The 19979-nt window shown below is 37.4% G+C and overlaps 1 protein-coding gene across 1 annotated transcript in view; it reads left to right on the top strand.

Annotated features, from left to right (window-relative positions):
- Positions 1–13850, top strand: part of COL28A1 (collagen type XXVIII alpha 1 chain) — a gene marked incomplete at both ends in the record, with an annotated part of 55719 nt that extends 41869 nt beyond the window's left edge. The window contains 10 exons of the mRNA XM_079538299.1: positions 184–252; positions 1939–2007; positions 6563–6631; positions 8174–8254; positions 8344–8379; positions 8564–8600; positions 8774–9328; positions 10583–10770; positions 13026–13239; positions 13678–13850. Coding sequence (XP_079394425.1) covers positions 184–252; positions 1939–2007; positions 6563–6631; positions 8174–8254; positions 8344–8379; positions 8564–8600; positions 8774–9328; positions 10583–10770; positions 13026–13239; positions 13678–13850 — 1491 coding nt within the window. The remainder of the gene's footprint in view (positions 1–183; positions 253–1938; positions 2008–6562; positions 6632–8173; positions 8255–8343; positions 8380–8563; positions 8601–8773; positions 9329–10582; positions 10771–13025; positions 13240–13677) is intronic.
- Between the last annotated feature and the right edge of the window lie 6129 nt (positions 13851–19979).

Genomic DNA, 19979 nt, shown 5'->3' on the forward strand with positions numbered 1-19979 from the left:
TGTTAACTGAGAAAAAAAAGTATAAATTGACCTCTTTTTTTTAACCTATAAAGCAAATGTCTGTAGCATTTATTTGCTTTCTTTTATTTTTGCTTGGTTGTTTGAACAACTGCTTTTTGAGTGTATGAAAAGTGTACTAGTTAGTAAGTGGTAAATTACTGATGTTATTATGACTGCTTTCAGGGAGAACGTGGACTGAAAGGCTATCGTGGGCCCCCAGGACCGATGGGAATCGGAGTGGTTGGTCCTAAGGTTGGTACTACATCATCTTGAAGCTTCCTACTTTTTTGTAATGCTGGCTGCCAGACTCTCTAATCTCTCTGACACCAGAATAGCTCCTTCAGTTACTGATTCATGTTGGTGCAACTGCAGGAGAAATCAAGCTTTCAAGCATGGGGATTGACTGTACGTTTCTGCTGCCTGGATTAGGAAGGAGTACTGCCTGAAAACTGCATTTGCAGCTAAAATTTATGAGATCACAGCTTTAGATTACACAGAGCTAATAATTGAGTTAAATGACACATTTATTCCTTTTGCATCTATTATATTTCCAAGATATTCTTCTGTGGGTGAAAATATGTTAAATTTGGATTTTATGTTTGCTTTTTTTGCTCACTGAAATTGAATCCTGTTGGCTTCATTTGTAAAACCATTAGGAAAGAAACATAAAGCCAAAACATTAATTCTATAAGGAGCCAGCGTGCAACATCTGGACAAATTTTAATTTCCTCCACTAAAATGAATGATAATTCAAAAAGGAAAAAACTGCTGCTAAGAAAGATAACTCAGTTCATGCCCGTATTTCTGTATCATGAATGTATCTATTCATTATTTTTACAAAGTCAATGGAGAAAACATAGGATTTCTATATATATTTCTCCACTTTTACTTAAGTTAAAACGTGTATGTCTTTGTAACTGTTTCTGTAATTTCTTTAGCAGATACAATAACAGAAGTCTCCACGGCTGTTTTGAATAAATAGGCGTCTGAATAGAGAAATGTTATTACCAACCTGATACAGAAATGCAGTGAACAATAGGGCATGAAAGTTTTCTCAGGATGTACATATGACTTTGCATTGCTTTGTGAAAGCTATAGCAATTTCAGTACCTCAGTAAATCATATAGCCAGTCAGTTTAGAACGAGTAATTTTGGTAAGAATCGGTTTAGGCTGGGTCTCAAAGCCAACAAAATGTGTGACAATATATAGTGCTCAGCCCAAAGCCTTCAAGAATGAAAAACATATTCTCTATGTGAAAATGATATTTTGTTTTCAGGGCTGAGGACCATCTTGTATCATCCAGTTCTTGAGATAAGATTTTTAGAACAATGTTTAGTGTGAACCCCTGCTGATATAAATGTAGCTTAACAGTAGTTTTTACAAGAGGTTCTGTGAAAGTGTGTGGCAAAATTTTGTCTACGGATCCATAGGAAGACTTTACCTGTTTTCTACTGTAGCCACAAAAATCAGCAGGTGTTGCTTTGGCTGTTGCCACTTAAGATTTTCTGAATGAGTGATGCTCCTAGAGACCGTGGCTTGAAATACATGCCTATGCAGTGTGTAAGAGCTAGCGTGTCTAGCTTTATTGTTCTACTGCTTGCCTCTGTGTGTAGTGATTGCACAGAGCAGTTGGATAAAGTTGGCTTCTGTTGGTTTCTACCCAGGAAAGGAATGGGAAAATAATCACACTGTTTCATGGGCTTATTTTATTCTTTAATTGTTTTCTGCTTAATTGTTTCTTTACTTTCCTGAGAGTTTGCTAAGTATAACTACTGAAACCTACCGTGTGAAACCATAAACCACAGAAGGATCGGAACTAGTGTCTTCAAAAAGGTTTTGCTTGTCCTTGCAGTGAATTTGAAATGACTTCTTTAGTGTTACCAGAAATAGAATTTATCTCCTAATCCTACATTTTTTTGTCACACTGACTCTAATAGGGTGTTATGGGACAGAACGGAATGCCTGGTCCCCCTGGTCCTCCTGGCATCAGCATACAGGGAGATAAGGTAATCCAGTTTAATATAGTATGTTTCCAGTTTCTTTTTATATCTCTTTGCTGGGAAGATTCATCTTTTTATTTTTTCTTCCTCTGTATATTCTGTTTGCCACTGAGTCACTGAACTCTTGCAAATATTCTTTGTAAATCATTCATAAAGTATGTAAAATTTACTTTAGCTGTTGACTTTCATTACCGTTGACACCTGACTGCTCTCCTATTATTCTTATTGCTACAGATATATTTAACCTCTCTCATCCTTGTCACGTTTCATGGACTTGTTAGACTTAGAGCACTGTCCAAAGAAAACATCTGGAGTTTGCTTTTGAGGCCCTTATGTAAAGACAGTAACAGAGAGCTACTGTATTTATCCAGAACAAGACAAACAACACGTAACTATAAGAACATAAAAGAAATTAGGCAATGTCCAACGTATTCTTACTCACGTCATTACTAGCCTAGTTCCAGTCATATCAAAACATGCCTCCTTACAAGGAGAAAGGCAAACATGGTAACACATTCTCACTGTTGAAATTTAATGAAATGCCTCGTCATAAATGTGTGGAAACAAATTGCTAAAACTGAAGGCTCTAGTGGAGAAAAAAATATATTTCTCCTATTTCTCTGAAATCAATGTTTAAAGTTGAGCATGTGATTGAATATTTTCCTGGATCAGGAGTTGAGCTCCACTCTGCAACTCTAAAGTTTTAAATCACCAGTAATTTGATAAGCAGTGCACTATTTCAGTTGGGTTAAGACAGATGTCTCACTATACCGCATACCACAGTGGGCTGTAGAAACTAAAGCCACCATGGAATTTGTTGGCAAAATTGGTTTTCATTGCAAAATAGTGATGGGCTTGCTTAAATAAATAAATGAATAAATAAGTTTATGTTGCCACCAAATGTTTCATAGGATAATCTTTCTTTCATTCGGGGTGAAATTATTTCATGCAAGCTTAACCAGGAAAGCATTATTCCTGACTTTGTTTTCATCAGTACTTACTCCAACTCCAGCTTCAATGTCTTCCATAGTAATGTTAATCATTTCCTTTTTATACAAGCAGAGAGCACTTTCCTTCTTCACTGTGAAGTGTTTTATAAGAACATACTTTACCACATTCTCCCTTTTCTCATCTTTTCTCATTATTATATAACTCTCTTCAAAGATTCTGATTTATCACATTTCAAGACTCCTAGACAAAGATCTGTCTCTGGTTAGAGTCATCTGACTCTCTGAACCTTTGGTTTTGATCTATCTGCACCTTTCTTCTATTTTAATGATTATCAGTGTCCATAAAGATAATAGGTATTCTAATGCAATAATGTAGGTAACTTCTTCCATCCTTTGCTGAATTTCAGAAGCCTATTTTCACTATTCTTGAAGAAAGCAGAAATGTTTCTGCCATCTCTATGTGCTTTATTGTATAGGAAAACTGTTTCTACCTGGCTTTAATAGACATTTTTGTTGTGTTCCCAGAATCTAATACTTGGAATATTTCTTTGTTAATTTCATAGTTACAGAGGTTAGTTATAAAAGCACAATTCCCATTCTGAGCAGAAACATTTCATGACTCAATTTAATGCAGGAATAGGTATATTGATCACTGTGTATTTTTTCTCTTCCTGAAGAAAAATAAAAGTCAAAATATTTTTAGTGGGTAATAGGTAGATACGCAGGTATGCAGACACACAGAGGTTTGGATGGTAGTAATGGCACTGCTATGAATAATATCTATCAGTACCCGTTTCCTCCATTCCTCGCTTGTTGAATGTCAATCTCTCACATCTGTCTTTTTGTCTCCTCACAAACATCACAAGCTTCATATTTTATGGCCGTTCTTCATCAGCTTAAAGCTACTATACTCCTCGGTTTTGAACTATCAATATTACTCCAAGTGTATTCTTAGATATACATGGAGTTCTGTGGGCAAACGGTCAGAATGGAATGTCAAAAATGAGATGGGTTACGTTAATTACGTTAATATCAGCATCCATTGGTCTTTTCTTGTGTGTGTGCTTGGTTTCCTTTCAAAACCACAGTCTAGACATTCTCAGGTCTGCACTCTGAGAATGGCATTTTAACATAAAAGTCTACTTATTGATCAGTGATCTACCAGGATATTATGGTCAAGGATTTATGGGTCCTTCTTTAGATGAATACTGCTTTAATTTTTAGGATAAGACTGGTGGTCACTTTTGAGTTTAACTTTGTACATACACCAAGCTGTTACAATGACAAATAATTAAAAATTTTTGCAATATACTTCTTGCTTAGTTACTAAATATTTTCTTATGGTATCTATTACAAATCCTTTATGTTGATGATCGATTACACAAGTAGAGGAAGCAGGATTTGGTTCTGCAGTTGACATTTGAAGGATAAAATTCACGTGTGTCTGTGATTAATGTCAGCTGCATAGGCTTGATTTTTTTAGAAAAGTAGATCTGTTTCGATTTTGTTGCCTAAATGCCATCCTAACTGGCAAACTGTCAAAGGACTTCAATAAATCTATAGTTTTCTTAGATCTGACATTTATTGTTAATGACAGACTACTGGAAAACAAAGCAGATTCTAATTCTGGTTCATGTGTTTGTGCTCTACAAATCTGTAAAGAAGTTAATCAGGCAGTTCTATCATGACTGATTAGGAAGAGCAGTCTTTCCCAGTGCTGGACAGCAAGCATTGAAACAGGCTGGCATGCTACTTCGCTGTGTTTAAAAGTCATTTGCATTAATGACCTATATAGAAGACCTATGAAGTACAATCCTGCTGAAAAGTAGCTTTAAGTTAATTAAATACTCACTGAGCATTTAAGAATGCCAATAAACTCCTTTGTGCATTCCACTGCCTTATTAATATTTCCTATTTGTAGGAAAACCCATTCTTTTTCCTAGTGCATTAGGTTTTTCCTAGTGCATTGCTGCAGTTTCTTTTCAAGTATCCAACGTCTACTTAACAGTGCCTGTTCTTTCTAGCTGTAAGAAATTGTGGAGTGCGGAAATGGGAGAGTTGTTCTTTTTCCAGAGGCAAGAAGTTAATGATTAGCAGGTCAGTGGTATGTAGTCCTGACAAGGAGCAGAGGTTTTGAGCTCCCTCTGTTGGGTCTAGTGGATCTGAGAGGCTCCCACAGGGCAGGGCTCTTCAGGCAGTGCCTTTGGTGAAGATGTGTTGCAGTGTGGTAGGTGCCTTTGCCTAGTACAGGGCAAAACCACAGCTCACCTGTGTGCAGTCAGAGGCTCCCATTTCAGCAGGTTCTCAGTGAAATCTGGGATTTGAACAGGAAAAAAAAGCACCCGCTGACTTTGACTCCTAGTATACTGCCTCTTATAGGAAGGTGCATCTCACTGTCTGACTCCATGTGAACTTTCAGCTCAAGAGAGCCAATCATGGGAAGAGAAATTGTCTGACTTGGTTGTGCATCACATAGCTGCTTCTCCACCTGAAGAAATCTGTAATTCTCTTATCCAGTCCAGCAGAAATGATCAGTCCACCAGTTCACCAAAAGCACTAGTATACCTACTGTGAAGACTGGAGTCTTGAAAATTGTGTATTTCTCTGTCCACTATGAGCAGAATAGCCACTTCAGCCACTTTACCTATCCTAGTAGGAGTATGGGATGTGTGAGACAGTCTGAGCTCTTGACTGAAAAATGTAACTCACTAGACTTGTACTGGTCTATGCAGATATGCCTAAGCTAGGTTTACTGCAGGCAATAGGTGATCTCACTGATATTCCCTAGAGCTGTTTCTAATATTTGCACAGGGCATTGCTGTTATGCTACAAATGTGAATTTTGGGGAAGTTTTTTTGTATCGGGGAATCTAAATGTCTCTAACTGTGCTTAAAACGTATACAGTATTTTATCTGAAAAGATTATTTACCCTGTTAAAGAGAACAGAACAGTTTCTGGAACCCATATGCTGTGAAGGATTTTCTGTACTTACTTTATGACAGCTGTGGTTTTCAGTGTGCTATGTCCTCATCCTGCTACTGTGAACATGCTTTTCAAGTCTCTGTTTGCACAGCAGGACATACAAAACAATCCTTTCAAAACAAATTTGCACTTTGTAGCCAGGTTGATCCTGTCATCTGAAGTCTCAGCAGAAATGTGTTCTCTCCACATTGTGAAAAACAGAGACCTCATTTACTTAAAATCAGAAAAATTAAGTCAACCCTGAAGAGATCCTAGGTGTGTGTGCCTAGAGAACCTTTGAGTTGGACTTTGTATTTCCACTTGTAGGCTGGATGAATAACTGAACCTCATTGTGTGAAACTCACTACTTTTGTCTTTCATTCATGTCAGCGTAACGTCAATATTGTGTTTAATTAAACAGGAACGTAGTCTTCATTGTATACTTTATCAAAGTACATTATGATTCATACTCAATTGTTTATTTCTTCATTTCTTCAGATTCAGAGCAATTCTATCTTGAAAATTACACGTTTCATTTCCTAATACAAGTATCTGGCTTTCTCTATGATGCAGGATGTCATAAACTGAATAGACACAGCATGGATTCTACCTTTATTTTTCATTAAACTTACTTTTCATATTCTGTTTAGGGAGAAAAAGGAAATCCAGGTTTACATGGGCCAAAGGGGTCAATAGGAGTTGGCATTCCTGGACCAAAGGTAAATCCTTGCAATAAGGAAAGAAAGGTTTTATTTTCTTTATTGTTGATTTAATGTGACAGATCTTTGAAGATAGATAAAAAGCAAAGCAAAAAAGCAAAAAACTGCCTCATACAGTTGGCAAGACAAGTGCTTACCACTTATTGTCAGCTTTGGAATCTGTGAAAATCTTAACCATCACTAAGATCAGGCTCTGAAGTAATATATGGAACGAGCTCTTACCTGTTAGCAGGAGGAAATACTAGTAAAAACATGCATTCTGCTATATTCATATAGTTTTTAGCTATTATAAAATCAAAATGTCTGTTTATTTGCCAGGCTTTGACCAAAAATCTCTCCAAATTCTCAATTTTGCTGTTTGTTATTAAAAAACAGACTTGTCATAAAAAAAAGTTTAGTTCAGTAGGAATTTTATTTACCTATTTTCTACTGAATGTATCAAAAACCAAACAGATCTGTTTTTAGCATATTTGTGTGCATGAGAATACTAGCATCACCGTCATCTAGCATCAGTAGATTGTATTTGCTGTTTCTTGTGCTGACATTAATTTTGATGAGGTTAGATAAAATTCACAGACAAATAATGCAAAGTCGTACTATTAGCTGGATATTCTGATTTTGTGAAAATAGACCAGCAAGTGTTTTCCAAGAGCTTATGTAGTGGAGATTTACTTAACACTGTGGAGGAGCTATGCAATTTTCAGGTTTGAATAAGATCAGAATAAGACTCAGGGAGTCAAAAGGGTTCCACAGAATTGATAGCTATCATACTGGCAAATGCTGCAACAGGGAATGGTATCTAAATGATTCCACTGTCTGGGTAGCAATGAGTAATAATATTGAAATGGGCATTCCCCTCACAGAACTCCTGAAATTTCACGTGAAATATTAGGTGATCAGTAAATCCCAGAGAGAAGAAAAAAAAACTGTCATGCACAATCATCTTTTTGAAGACATTTCTAATTAAGATCCAGAATCCTTTCCATAGTGTATTTCATACCTGCAGTAGCTGAAATGCAGTAAGGTTGAACACCTTCTCTTCTAGGGGTTCAGATCTTCTTCAGATCTGTTCACTCAAATTAAAAAAAATGAAGAATTTGTTTCTGATGACGTAACTATGTATTTTCCAATGTATGTAACAATCCAGGTATCTCTTTTCTGGGCAAGCTTACAGTATTTCATGTGGGTTCTGCACAAAGCTGATGTGAGTTTCAATATGTTGGCATATTTCAAGCAGTTAAGTCTCTCCATAGATTTGCATTAACATGGGCCAGTTTAGAATTCAAGAAAATCAAAGAAGACTAAAAATTATATAATTTCCTAATCAGCATAAATTTATCTTCACTCTTTACTGATAAAAATTTCTTGAAGGTATTTATGTTGACAGTACTTTCTTTCTCTAAGATGCTCTGCTTAAGTAAATCAGCCACAGGATAAAGCTCAGAAATTTAATCTTAAAAACTAGTTGAGCTATAATTCCAGCTCTTACTACCAGCAAAACTGGAGTTGTGGATTGGGTTTAATGTGACTGCTTTAAATTAGGGAGACTACGGAGATAAAGGTGATCCAGGAAGAAAAGGTGCCAAAGGAGAGATGGGAGACCCAGGACCTCCAGGACCAAAGGTAAAAGACATTGTACATTACTTCATTTTACACAGCAGAAACGTGATGAACTTGGATTTTGTTAACTATGTCACTCTACACATTTTCAGGGAGCTTGGGGAACAAAAGGTGAACCGGGTCTTTCAGTAAGTATGTATATGAATTAATTTAAATGTTAGAAATTTATTTTGGAATGTGTTTATGTGATATTAAACAAGGCTGATATAGGGGCACTGTATTCCCTGCATTGGTGTAGGTAAATAAGTTGATAAATTTCAGCATTCTTAAAACACACAGTGGATTAATTAATATTTTTTTTATTTTTTTCAGAGAGAAGAGGTCATAAGACTTATCAATGAGATATGTGGTAAGCATTCCAGTATGGGAAAAAAAAAATAGCTCTAAAACTGAATTTATGTTGCTTGAATGGATATTTCCTCTTCATGTTTGTGTGACTGTAAATCTGTTATTTGAGTTCAATTCATTTATATAATTGGAAAGTGGTTTCTCACAAAATATCTGCAATGGTTATTCTTCCAGGTTGCGGTACCAGATGTAGAATAACACCGCTGGAACTTATATTTGTCATTGACAGTTCAGAAAGTGTCGGACCAGACAACTTCATCATTACCAAAACATTTATGAAAACAGTCATTGACGAGGTTTCAGCCAACCACGCTAAAACTCGCATTGGCGTTATCAACTTCAGCCATAAAGTGGAGTTGGTATCTTCTCTAGAGAAATACACAACCAAAGAATCTCTGAAATCTGCTGTTGATAAAATGCTCTACTTAGGAGAAGGCACGTACACAGCTTCTGCCATTAAAAAAGCCATTAACCTATTTCAGGCAGCACGCCCAGCAGTAAGAAAAGTTGCTGTGGTAGTAACAGATGGACAAGCAGACGCTCGTGACGAAGTGCACCTGGATACGGTAGTAAGGGAAGCACATGCTGCAAATATTGAGATATTTGTCATTGGAATTGCTCAAGAAACTGATTCTCATTATGGTGATTTCCTGAAAGAAATGCATCTCATTGCAACAGACCCTGATGAAGACCATTTTTACCCGATAGAGGACTTCAAGACACTCTCAGGTAAAAGAAACTATGTAGGAGAATATTTGAAATAGCAAATAAAAGTGTTTGGCCTTCCCCAAACAAGGCAAGGCAGTCCATACATGCTCAGTGAATGGCAGCTGATGCCTGTCTTTTGGACACAGATTGGTTTTCAGTGTCCCTTGCTCTTTGGCCAAATGAAACATTTGGCAAACTTTTACCTCTTGTAGAAACAATGAAAACCAACAAACAATGATTTTCAGAGTTGAGGCCTTCTTTGGGGCGCTCCTCTTTGCTGAGAGCTTCCATCAGCTTTCCCTTACACAGTGTGTAGAGCCACAGATTCAACCCCAAAAGAATTTCCTTCCATCTTGGCACACCATCTCTGTCTCTTTCATATATGGCTGTTTTAAGTGATTTGTCTCTCTGGCAGTCCCTTCACCATCTTTTATATACACTCATTTTCTTCTAAAAGTCATAGGAAAATTCTAGGCTTTCATCCTGATTCTAGGGTGGTGAAGGAATATCAACAAGGGGATGAGGTCTGCTTTATTCTGCATTATTTATTTCAAACAGACTTGAAAAATCCTGTGGCCATATCTGGAATCAGAGATAAAAGACAGAGGAAACCTATAATAACCAGTGGAAGAAACAAACATTGGTTTCAACTAACTGCAGTCTAACCCTATAAACTATATTTATCCTGAGCATAAACTCATTTTGCTACACTGAGCCTGTGGATGGGCTTAAGTTAATGCGTTTAAGGCATTAATGATGAGAACAGAATCTGCACTAATGTTCTGGTGCCAGCTAGGATTAAAATTACAGCTCTAGTTCTGGCTCTTGCATTCAAGTATTCCCAGTCACTGAATATATATATATAGATGTGTATATATATATATATATATATATATATATATGTTTTTTTTTTTGTGAGAAGAAATAGGATCTGTAACTCAATTTATCTTCTTACTTTTTACACATAAACACATTCTTTCCATCGTCCTGTTTTTCTCTCTAGACTGTTGGGCTATAATTTATGCTTCAAATGAGTTTTGGTGTTTTTATCTGTTGTTTCCAAAAAAGAACTAGAGGTATTTAAAATCTGTTAGTTCTGAGAGTGCATTATTTTATTCATTCCAATCTGAGTTTTGGTATAACTTCAGAAAACAGTCTTTCACAAGTCACTGTCATTATAAGTTGTGGTTAATTCTGCACTAAAAGCTTGTGGAGAATCATTGTGACTTTTCTTTATTAGTCTTAATAAATTTCATCATTTGTTGATGTTTTCAGCTCTTGCAGATAAACTCATCACAAAAATCTGTGATAATGTGTCTGAAATTTACAGTAGAAAAGAAAATGTTCTATTGCCACCTCCAAGTCCAGAACCTGAATTGCCTAATGAAGTTACTAACACTCAGTTGACTCGAGTGACAATTTCAGAGACTTCAGTGCCCCATAAAGAAGGAATCAGTTACTCAGTAAGTTACTGAATGTTTTTTAAAAGGTGTAGCTCTTTGTTGACATTCATGTGTTATTTATTACACCATTTACCAATCTCTTAATACATGGGTAATATCTCAAAAAAAAAAATCTGAAGAGAACTTTTAAAGTTAGAGTGAACTTGTTTAAAATAGTTTACAAAAAAAAAAAAAAAGAAGTAATACTGTGTCACTGTTGCAATAAATCTGTATTTTTGTATTTCTGATTCATTTTCAAAGTGAATTGGAAATATTTCAGATGCGCACCTATGCAGGCAGGTAGTGTGCAAGGCATTTATTTATGCAACTGTCAGTGCAAAGTTGCTTCTCCTGGTGATACCCTGTAAGTATCATTAAGCTTTCAGCTTTGCTTGGACTGTGTTTCCAGGACTCCTTGCTCACATTACTCTTCATTCTCCAGTTTTAATTTCTTCTGTCCTGTGTTCGTCCATTCTCCGACATGGAGTTGTTGTACAGACAGAGAGGACAGGTGGTTTTTTAGTGCAATAGATAAATATTTTCTGCAGGTGTGCATCAAGTTAATTCTCTTAATAGGTCTTTGGTATTTTTCAGTCGCTGTCTTAGAATCAGAGAAGGACATTTGTCACCTTTACAGTACTTCAGCACAAACACTCTAGAGTGTTTTAATTGCTTTGCCTGAAAATAGCTGATGATAAACATGGAACAGATGCTTGCCTCCATAATGTGCTGAAATAAATTTTGAAATATTTTCTGTATGATCCTCCGTAGCTGTGTGGAATGGATATTGTAGGCCACTGTACCAACATTTAAACATTAAGTGAATTGAATGCTGTATATAAATATTACTGATATATGGTGAAGTCAGTGAACTCCTCCATTATTAGCCAATACTAACCCTTTGATCATTGTGTATGTAATATGATTGGTAATTACATAAATCAACTTCACTTTCAAAGTTCAGTCTCATTTCCCTGAATGACAGATACAGTCTAAGTGATTTAGGTTTGGGCCCTGTAATACCTCCATATAGATCTGTGTGACACAGAGGATCAGCTTTGTACCTGCATCATTAAGGAAAATAATAGGGAAAATAAATGTCAATCTGGTATTATAGATGCTGACATTTATATATTTTATTATAAGAATCACAAATATGAATAGTTCTAACTAATTAGATAGATGCTCATATGCTTGGATCTGATTGGCTTTGGTTAGTTATAGCTGAATCTTAATAATTTAATTACCATCACAATAAACATTATCTTTTTGTACATCTGTGAAATGCAACATGCAAAGGATTGGATGAACTGTCTATTCACATTTCAGTTAGACTTTGGGTTTCAAAGTACCAGTGGCTAAAAGGAGTTTTCTTAAACTGAGTGACACGTCAGTACAGTCCTGTAAATGGGAAGATGTTAAATATAGTATCGAGTTTCTTCCTTCCTGGTTTCAGTAGATTATGAGATGTATGGATAAATGCAGTCATTTCTACCATACTTTACTAAGAAACATGCAGAGCTTCTTGAATATAGTAAAACACTAGAGAGGCACATTTTTAGATAATAATCTTCACCTGAAGAGGTCTGTTACCTTCTGAACATTTTGGTCAAGGAAAACCCTACAGTTCTGATAATAAGCAAGTGGATGTTAGGCAGCCAGAAACAGGAAAAAGAGTGATTTTTCACTTGATTTAAGACAGCAAGTATGCATCTCTGGAGACAATCTTGTTGGATTGGGATGTGATTTCCTCAACACAAGATTTGCATATTTTTGCTGCATTCAAGGGATTCCACATTTAGAAAGATCTTTGGATCATCTTTGATGAATGTGTTTTTCTATCAGTAACATAACAAGTATCCTGTTCCTCTTGCCTACCATTTCCCTTTCTTTGACAGACTTGATTTCAGCTCTTTACCAGCAAGTGTAATAGACATCTGAAAGCAGAGACTTACCTCATAGTTCCTTGCTTTTTTAGTTTATATTACAAATAAGCACTGGCTGAAATTTTACGGCAATGGAACTAATTCAGCTTAGTGACTAAATGGAAAGAATTACTTTATCTTCTCATTTAGCTGTCAGCACCAGAAAATGCATTTGTTAAAATCATGGTCCCTTACTGAGAAATCACTAGAACAAGGTCTGAACCCACCCGCCATTATTGGGAAGTAATGTGTGTACAAAATACAATTACTGTCCTTTATAATTCTCTCATTCTTTTTCTCTTCACACTTGAGCTCTGACAGAATGTTAACAGATTTTGACTCCTTTTGCAGCGTAGCCCACCACAGACCAGGTATACCGAGCTGCTGCCATCTGCTCAGGATCACACGGTGATCTCTGTTCTCAGAGAATCGAGATTCCCTCCATTTTCCAACATAGATGAAATCAGACGTCAGAGTCCAGTTGTCAACCCTCTGCTCAATATTACCGCTGCTAAAGATCGCCACGCAACAGCACAGCGATCACAGGTAGCAAAACCTCAAAAAGGTACGTACTGTTGTCTGAATATTGGGTAGCAGATCTGTACCAAAATCAACCAACCAAAAATCCCTACTCCCACCTTCATATAGTTACTGGATTTTATCATCTTTTGTTTTTCTGGGTGTTTTGGCTGCAGCCACCTTACTCAGAGTTTCAAACCTAGACAACAGCCCTTGTGTATTGATTGTGCTTAAGTATTTAAATGCCCATTTGAGTCTTGCATCAGAATTTGGGTAGCCTGATTCCAAACCAGTCATGTGTTTGTTTAGATCTATTCGTATATCTCATTAACTGAAATGGAATTTGGCTACAAATCTGAGATGTGTATATATTCCAGGCATTATGAGGAAGAAAAAAAAAAAGATGCTCTAAAAAAATAATGGAGGGATAGGGTAATGTAATTGATACCAGAATCCAAGTTAACTTTTAAAGATATGCTTTCAGATCCCAGGTGCTTGGAACCTATGAAACCAGGTGATTGCCGGAACTATGTGGTGAAATGGTATTATGACAAGAATGCCAATTCTTGTGGCCAGTTCTGGTATGGAGGTTGTAATGGTACCAACAATAGATTTGAAACACAAGAAGAATGTCAAGGAACCTGCGTTGATGAATAAGTAAGTTTTCTCTCCATCGGGTTCTTCTCCTTCAAGCACTTCTTTTCCAGGCTAAAAAGATATAATACTTAATTGTCTCCAATACTGTGCATACGTATTATTTACACCTTTGATCAGGTTTTACTCCTTTCTGAGATGGTGGGAGCAGAATTGCACTTCGTAGTCATGAATTTATACAGTGACACAGTAGTTGTCTACTTTGCTTTTTACTCCTTATCTTACAGTTTCTCATGTTGTATTTGAGTTTGTTGGGTTTTCTTTACTATTACTGAGAATTAAGGTGACATATTCACAGATCAAAATTCCAAGGCCTCATTTTAGGAATTAGCTGAAAAGCCATCATTTTATACGTGGATTTGGGATCATTTTTCTTATATGTACAATTTTACACTCTTCAAAACTCACTTTTCCTTTTCCACTCACACCTTATTCTGTCAACATCACAATGTTCTTCTGCAATTTCTTGCAGTCAACCCTTTCCTTTTCTACTCTAGAGAAAGACAGTATTGTCACAGACTTGGTCATCTCACTTTTTACTCCCTTCACTAGATCACTTATGATCATTTCGAGTAGGACAGACCATTGTAGCATGCATCTTCCAGTGCCTTCTTTCCAGCAGCCATTTATTCCCTTTCCTTTTCACTGTTTATAAATCAGAAGATTTTTCCTCTTAATCCAATATAATTTTCCTTTGGTGAGAGACTTTATCTTTTAGAAATCCAGACAGACTTACTCACTGCCTTAGGCCCACATACTCATTGAGTGATGGTCTTCAAAGAGCTTGCTTATCCATAGTGCATAATTTCCTTTACAAAAAACATTTAGCTCCTCCCCAGTACACTGTATTAAGTTCTATTTCATCTTTCAGTACAGGAAAAATCTGTTGAACTATAGCATATTTCTTTCTGAATGCTCCAAGAAAACTAATCAATTCCTCATTCCTCTAGAAATTACTGCCATTTGGAGTTTTTAAAGCAAGAAGTTCATGTGTATTAAGGAAGAAGTGGCTGAGAAGAACCTAAAATGATGTGTGAACATGAATATATTGCCACCATGCTCCACTGCTTTCGCCACTCCACATGTGGAATTCACATTCATTAGATTCCTGCACAGCATATGTTATCTGTAACATCATAACAATAACTTTATTACACATACACATGCATGGGAACGTACCTTTTCCCTTCAAACTCATAGTAATTTGATAATACTAATGTGGCAAGGATAAGATTTGATTTTTAGGATTAAAATGCTGGAAGTGTTCACACGGCATTTAATGGCAGAGGTCTTATTCTCTTGGAAGGAAAAAATGTGCTCTAGTTTTAAACAAGAGTAAGTAGCTCTGACATTAGCACTCTTATGACAGCATTTAGTGTCATAATTTAAGATTTTCACTAATTAGACTACCTCTTCTGAATGTAAATGCCACAGCAAAATTAATTAGAGGGGAGGGTTTTCCCATTAAAGCACATTTATATTAACACCAGTATAATCTTTTCACTTACAAGGGTGGGACTTTCATTTGAAATTACATTAAAACCAGGATTCTTCGTGTCCTTTATGGCAAGTAAGCAAATTTCAGTTTCTCAGGGTCTCTGTGTTTAAATATATATGTATTTCACTCAGATATATGCTATTAAGTAAAAAAGGAAAAGAACTGAAAAATGCATATAAATGTTTACGTACATTCTTTCTACTTTTAGCAATAATCCTAATGAATTATCATTAAAACTGAGAATTATGAGCCTGTAATTAAAACGGAAAGCAACATCTGATAAAGAGTCTGGCATTCTTATTCCTTTGTAGACAAGAAAACCTATTATCTGTATATGCAGTCTGAACAGATCTTAATACGTTTAAGCAATGCTTGCACATTTTTTTTCCTCAGGTGCCCAAAAGATAGCATATACCATGCAAAATGGACTTCTTTATAGCAAACGAGGCACTAACCTTATTCTATGAAATGAAGTGCTTGGATTTTAGGAGAATTAAATACTTTTTTCAAAAAAAAAATTAGCTTTGTTAGTGAGTTTCAAATTAGAAACTAAAAAACTGATGGCAGCCTCCAAAGATGCCACTGTTTTTATACTCAGAATGAAATATGATGGTCACTCCAAGAAGAAAAACAACCATGAAGCCACGATTAATCTTGGCTGGAAAAGAAGCACTGGAACACAAGGACAATACGTTGTGCTACATACTCTGTAGAAGCCTGAAAATGAAGGGATTCAGTGCTATAGAAGAATGCAACTTCAATGGGCCTGGTTGTTTGTTGTTGTTTTTTTTTTTTTAATCAGAAAAGTAAATAGCTTCAAAATATACTGCAAAGGATTGTCTCTTGTGATATCCAGCTATGTACAGGGCTGGGAATAATCAGCAAGTCAGACGAAAGGTTTCAAGCTAGTAAACTTCCTACTAGTGATGTGAAAAGATCATGGAAGGATTGAGTTCCTGCTCAGAAATACAGCTTGTGCAATATCACCCAACTATATCTATGTGCTGGAGAATTTAATAGTGAACAGATGTCCAAATGAATTCAGCAAGATGGGAATAAACACAAAGTGTGAGGAAATGAAAGAACAAGAAGGTTTCAAATTGGCTGAAAAGGTGGATTCAAAACTTAAAATAGTACTGAAGTGCAGTATCAACATACTTTCAAACTTGGAGGAGATACCGAGAGACTTTTCTCTTGGCTATGTCTCAAATCCAGTATCCAGAATTCAGTTTAGTTTGATGACAAAAGCAATTTATGAAATACTAAAACAGATAAGCAGTGCAAACCTTTTTAATAACAAGATTAGCACAAAATGACAAGAAAAAAGAAACATTGCATTGCATTCCATAACCACATCGCCTTTCATAAATACCAGCATTTTTTCATGAGGCTCAAACAGAGGAATAAATGATGCCCCCAAATGAACAAGAGGTGAATCTGTTTAAACAGCACTGCCCAGGTCATAGGGTGCCACGTGTTTGTTTGGGCATCATCCTCCATGGGCCTTGGAGAAAAGACTCTGGATACTGCATTTCTTTAACTGTGCCTTCTTCATCCAGTTTGCTTCTTCCCTCTAACATGGACCAGATGTATTTATGAAACAGTGATTAAATGCTAAATCTCTGTATGATGCTGAACTGAACATCAAGGGAAAGTGCTTCCCTCCTCGTGTATTTGTTTCCTGTTCTTTAAGAATCACATAGGAATTGTTAAGCTGTGGACTTACATATGGCACAGGTCTGTATGAAAACACTTCAGAGCTTTCATGCACAAAAATTGGCTTGGATCATATTCTTGCCCATAATAATGCTATGGAGTTTTTAATAGCAGCTGCCTACTCTTTGTCAGAGGTAAGCAACTTTCGTAACCAGCAGGCCCGTGCCAGTAGCTGTTACCCTCTGCACAGCAACAAAACCTGATCCGAGTTCAGCAGTCAGTGGGAACAGTTACTGAGGAGCACAGAGGGATTTATGCCCTTAAAACCAATTGTACATTAACAGGGATATATAACTGAAAGGAGAAAGGCAAACAACCTATAACAGCAGTAAAAAAGCCATGTATATATGACACAGAAGGGAACTTCCCAAGGGAAGGAAGTAATGTATTTTAACACTGAGACAAAGCATACTCATCTCACCACCCTTCTACAGAATGGGTCATAAAAGCCAGAGTTTGCACAGTACCAGTCAGAATGGTGGGCAGAACTCCTGCCAGGATATCCTGCTCCTCTGGAAGGAAAGGGGGACATGAAAAGCAACACGGGAGCTGTGAGCAAGGAGGCAGGCACGGCTCAGCTCTACCAGTAACTGAAGGGAGAGGAGATGGCTGCACAGCTGAGCAGCACCTGGGAGAAGGAAAACCTGCAGGTGCCAACATATTCCCTGCAATGCTGACAAAGTGCTGTGGGATTGTAGATGGTGGTGAATTTATCAGCATGGGACACCCACGTGACTTGTACTCCTTTTTTCTTTCCTTAAGCTCGCTGAGGAGATGCTAGTAAGACTGAATGCTGTTTTCGTAGTGATGGCTTTAAAGCAAGAAGATAGAGCTGATGCAGGAGATTCTCTCTCATCAGGATTGTCTTAAATTTGTAAACATTCAGATCTAAGTTTGGTGAGACAACTTCTGCTTTTAGAGACTGTGAATAACACTTGCATTAGTCTGAACACATTGCATGAAATGTAGCTTTGGAAGCTGACAAAGATAAAGGCCATAAACCCCAACATAGCTGCTACAGAGCAGCTCTGAAAGCAGGATGCCTGCAACTAGTGGGGCAACAAATGCTCCACAACAAATGTCTGGGTAAACAGACACTGCCTGTTGTCTGCTAAAAATGTGGTAACTCTGGCAAAAGGGAAGAAAGACTTCGTTATTCACACTGAACGTCTACCAGCTGCTGAACAGGAGAGCTCTGCCTCCAATTTATAAATTGATTTTAGTTATGTGTTGTGGATGAGATCATATAACACTCTCATATGAAAGAAGCAGCAAGGTTTCATTGCTGTAAGGTAAGGATTTAACAAAGGTTATACCAGACTGGTGATATAAGCTCACTTGATTATGTACTGAACTGGGACAGACAGAACTGCTGGGGGAAACCCTCCTGTTGCACCATGAGGTTCAGAACGCAGCCCTTGGCCAACACTTTATGTCTACAGCATTCTTTGTGCAGCAGTCCTTCATGTCACTCAATAGCATAGAACAAGTTAGCAAGCTGTAAGCAAAGTCTCTCAATCTCACAAGAATCTATGATGGAACACGTGGCAGTTGCTGTTCGCAGTGATAAATGCTGGAGCTACTGGTGCTGGTCAAGTGCTGTTCTGTGCTGGAAAAACATCAGATCTCCAGGTCTGGTTTTCTCTGCAGGGTGCTGGACTACAGCTGTAGGGAGTTTGGAGACAACAGTTATTCATTAAAACAACACCACAACTGCAACTGCACAGACATCTGTTAGTTTTGATTTCTACTGAGCATCCAGGGTTTCCCCCCAGTTAATTTTTATCTTCCATGTCGTGCTCTCTGTCTCCAGGAAGGGAGGAGCTGACGACACCTAACAGTGTGATGTTCAGACGATTGCTCATTAAAAACTCAAGTGCAATAACCAATGGAATAAATCATAGAATAAGGTTTTAAAGGTGCAGGGTATCAAAACAGATGAAGTTCGAAGTTCTTTCGGTCAGCTGAGGGGAAGAAGAACCTTGACATGAGACTATGAAGAATTCACAGCTGCTGGGAACATTGAATACTGGGGGTGGAACAGAGCAGGACACACCAACCAGGTTTGCGTATGAGTGAAGTTAGTGACAATGTTCCTCTCCTTTCAGCGAGTGAGCACTTCATCCTATGAGAGGACAAACCAAGAGGGCACGGAGTTGCTGGGAGACAGAACAGAGATTCAAAGGAACCAACCAGCCCTGTGGATTTCAGGATGCCAAAGGGATGGGCTCACAAAGGCCATAGGCAGGTCTGTAAAACTAAGAACTGTATCCTGCAAACGCTTACTTCCTCAAGCAAAGCTGTAGTCTAAATGTCAGGAGATAAGCAGCTGTTCAAACCAACTTTGTGTTTTAACAAACATTCCTGAGAAACTCACGTCTCAATCTACTCAGATCTCCTTAATCTATAACCCTCAGGTTGACTCTTGCTTTGGTAGTGGCTCATTTAGGCAGGCTGATTTCAACACAGTTTGTAGATTACTAACCTCATGTATGACCTTTTGCATCCAGACCTGAAGTGAGCCGCAGACACCTGAAGCGTGAAAATGACAAGCCAGGTTCTGGCATGAGCCTCTCAAAGAGAAGGCAATACCTTGAATGTGCAAAAGAATCAACTTTTTCATCCCAAGAGCAGTATGACACATCAGAGAAGCTCCAGGTGGAACTGGAACATTGGAGTTTGGCTCAGCACCGCTGCAGGCTCCAGCACCCAAGGCTTCAGCTGGAACCAAATAAGCCAAAGAAAGGTGGCTAGGGTTGCAGGAATATATATACACGTATATACACATGTACTAGAAAGCTGGAAAAGCACAGAGCTCAGCCTACATTTCTGATGTGAGTATTCACCTTTTCTTTATAAATGACACCAAATACCACCCTAATGCCTAGAAATAATTTCTCATGATCCAGCTGCTTTTC

The sequence above is a fragment of the Tetrao urogallus genome (assembly GCF_951394365.1).
Source record: "Tetrao urogallus genome assembly, chromosome: 7".
In the NCBI taxonomy this organism is placed as follows: Eukaryota; Metazoa; Chordata; class Aves; order Galliformes; family Phasianidae; genus Tetrao; species Tetrao urogallus.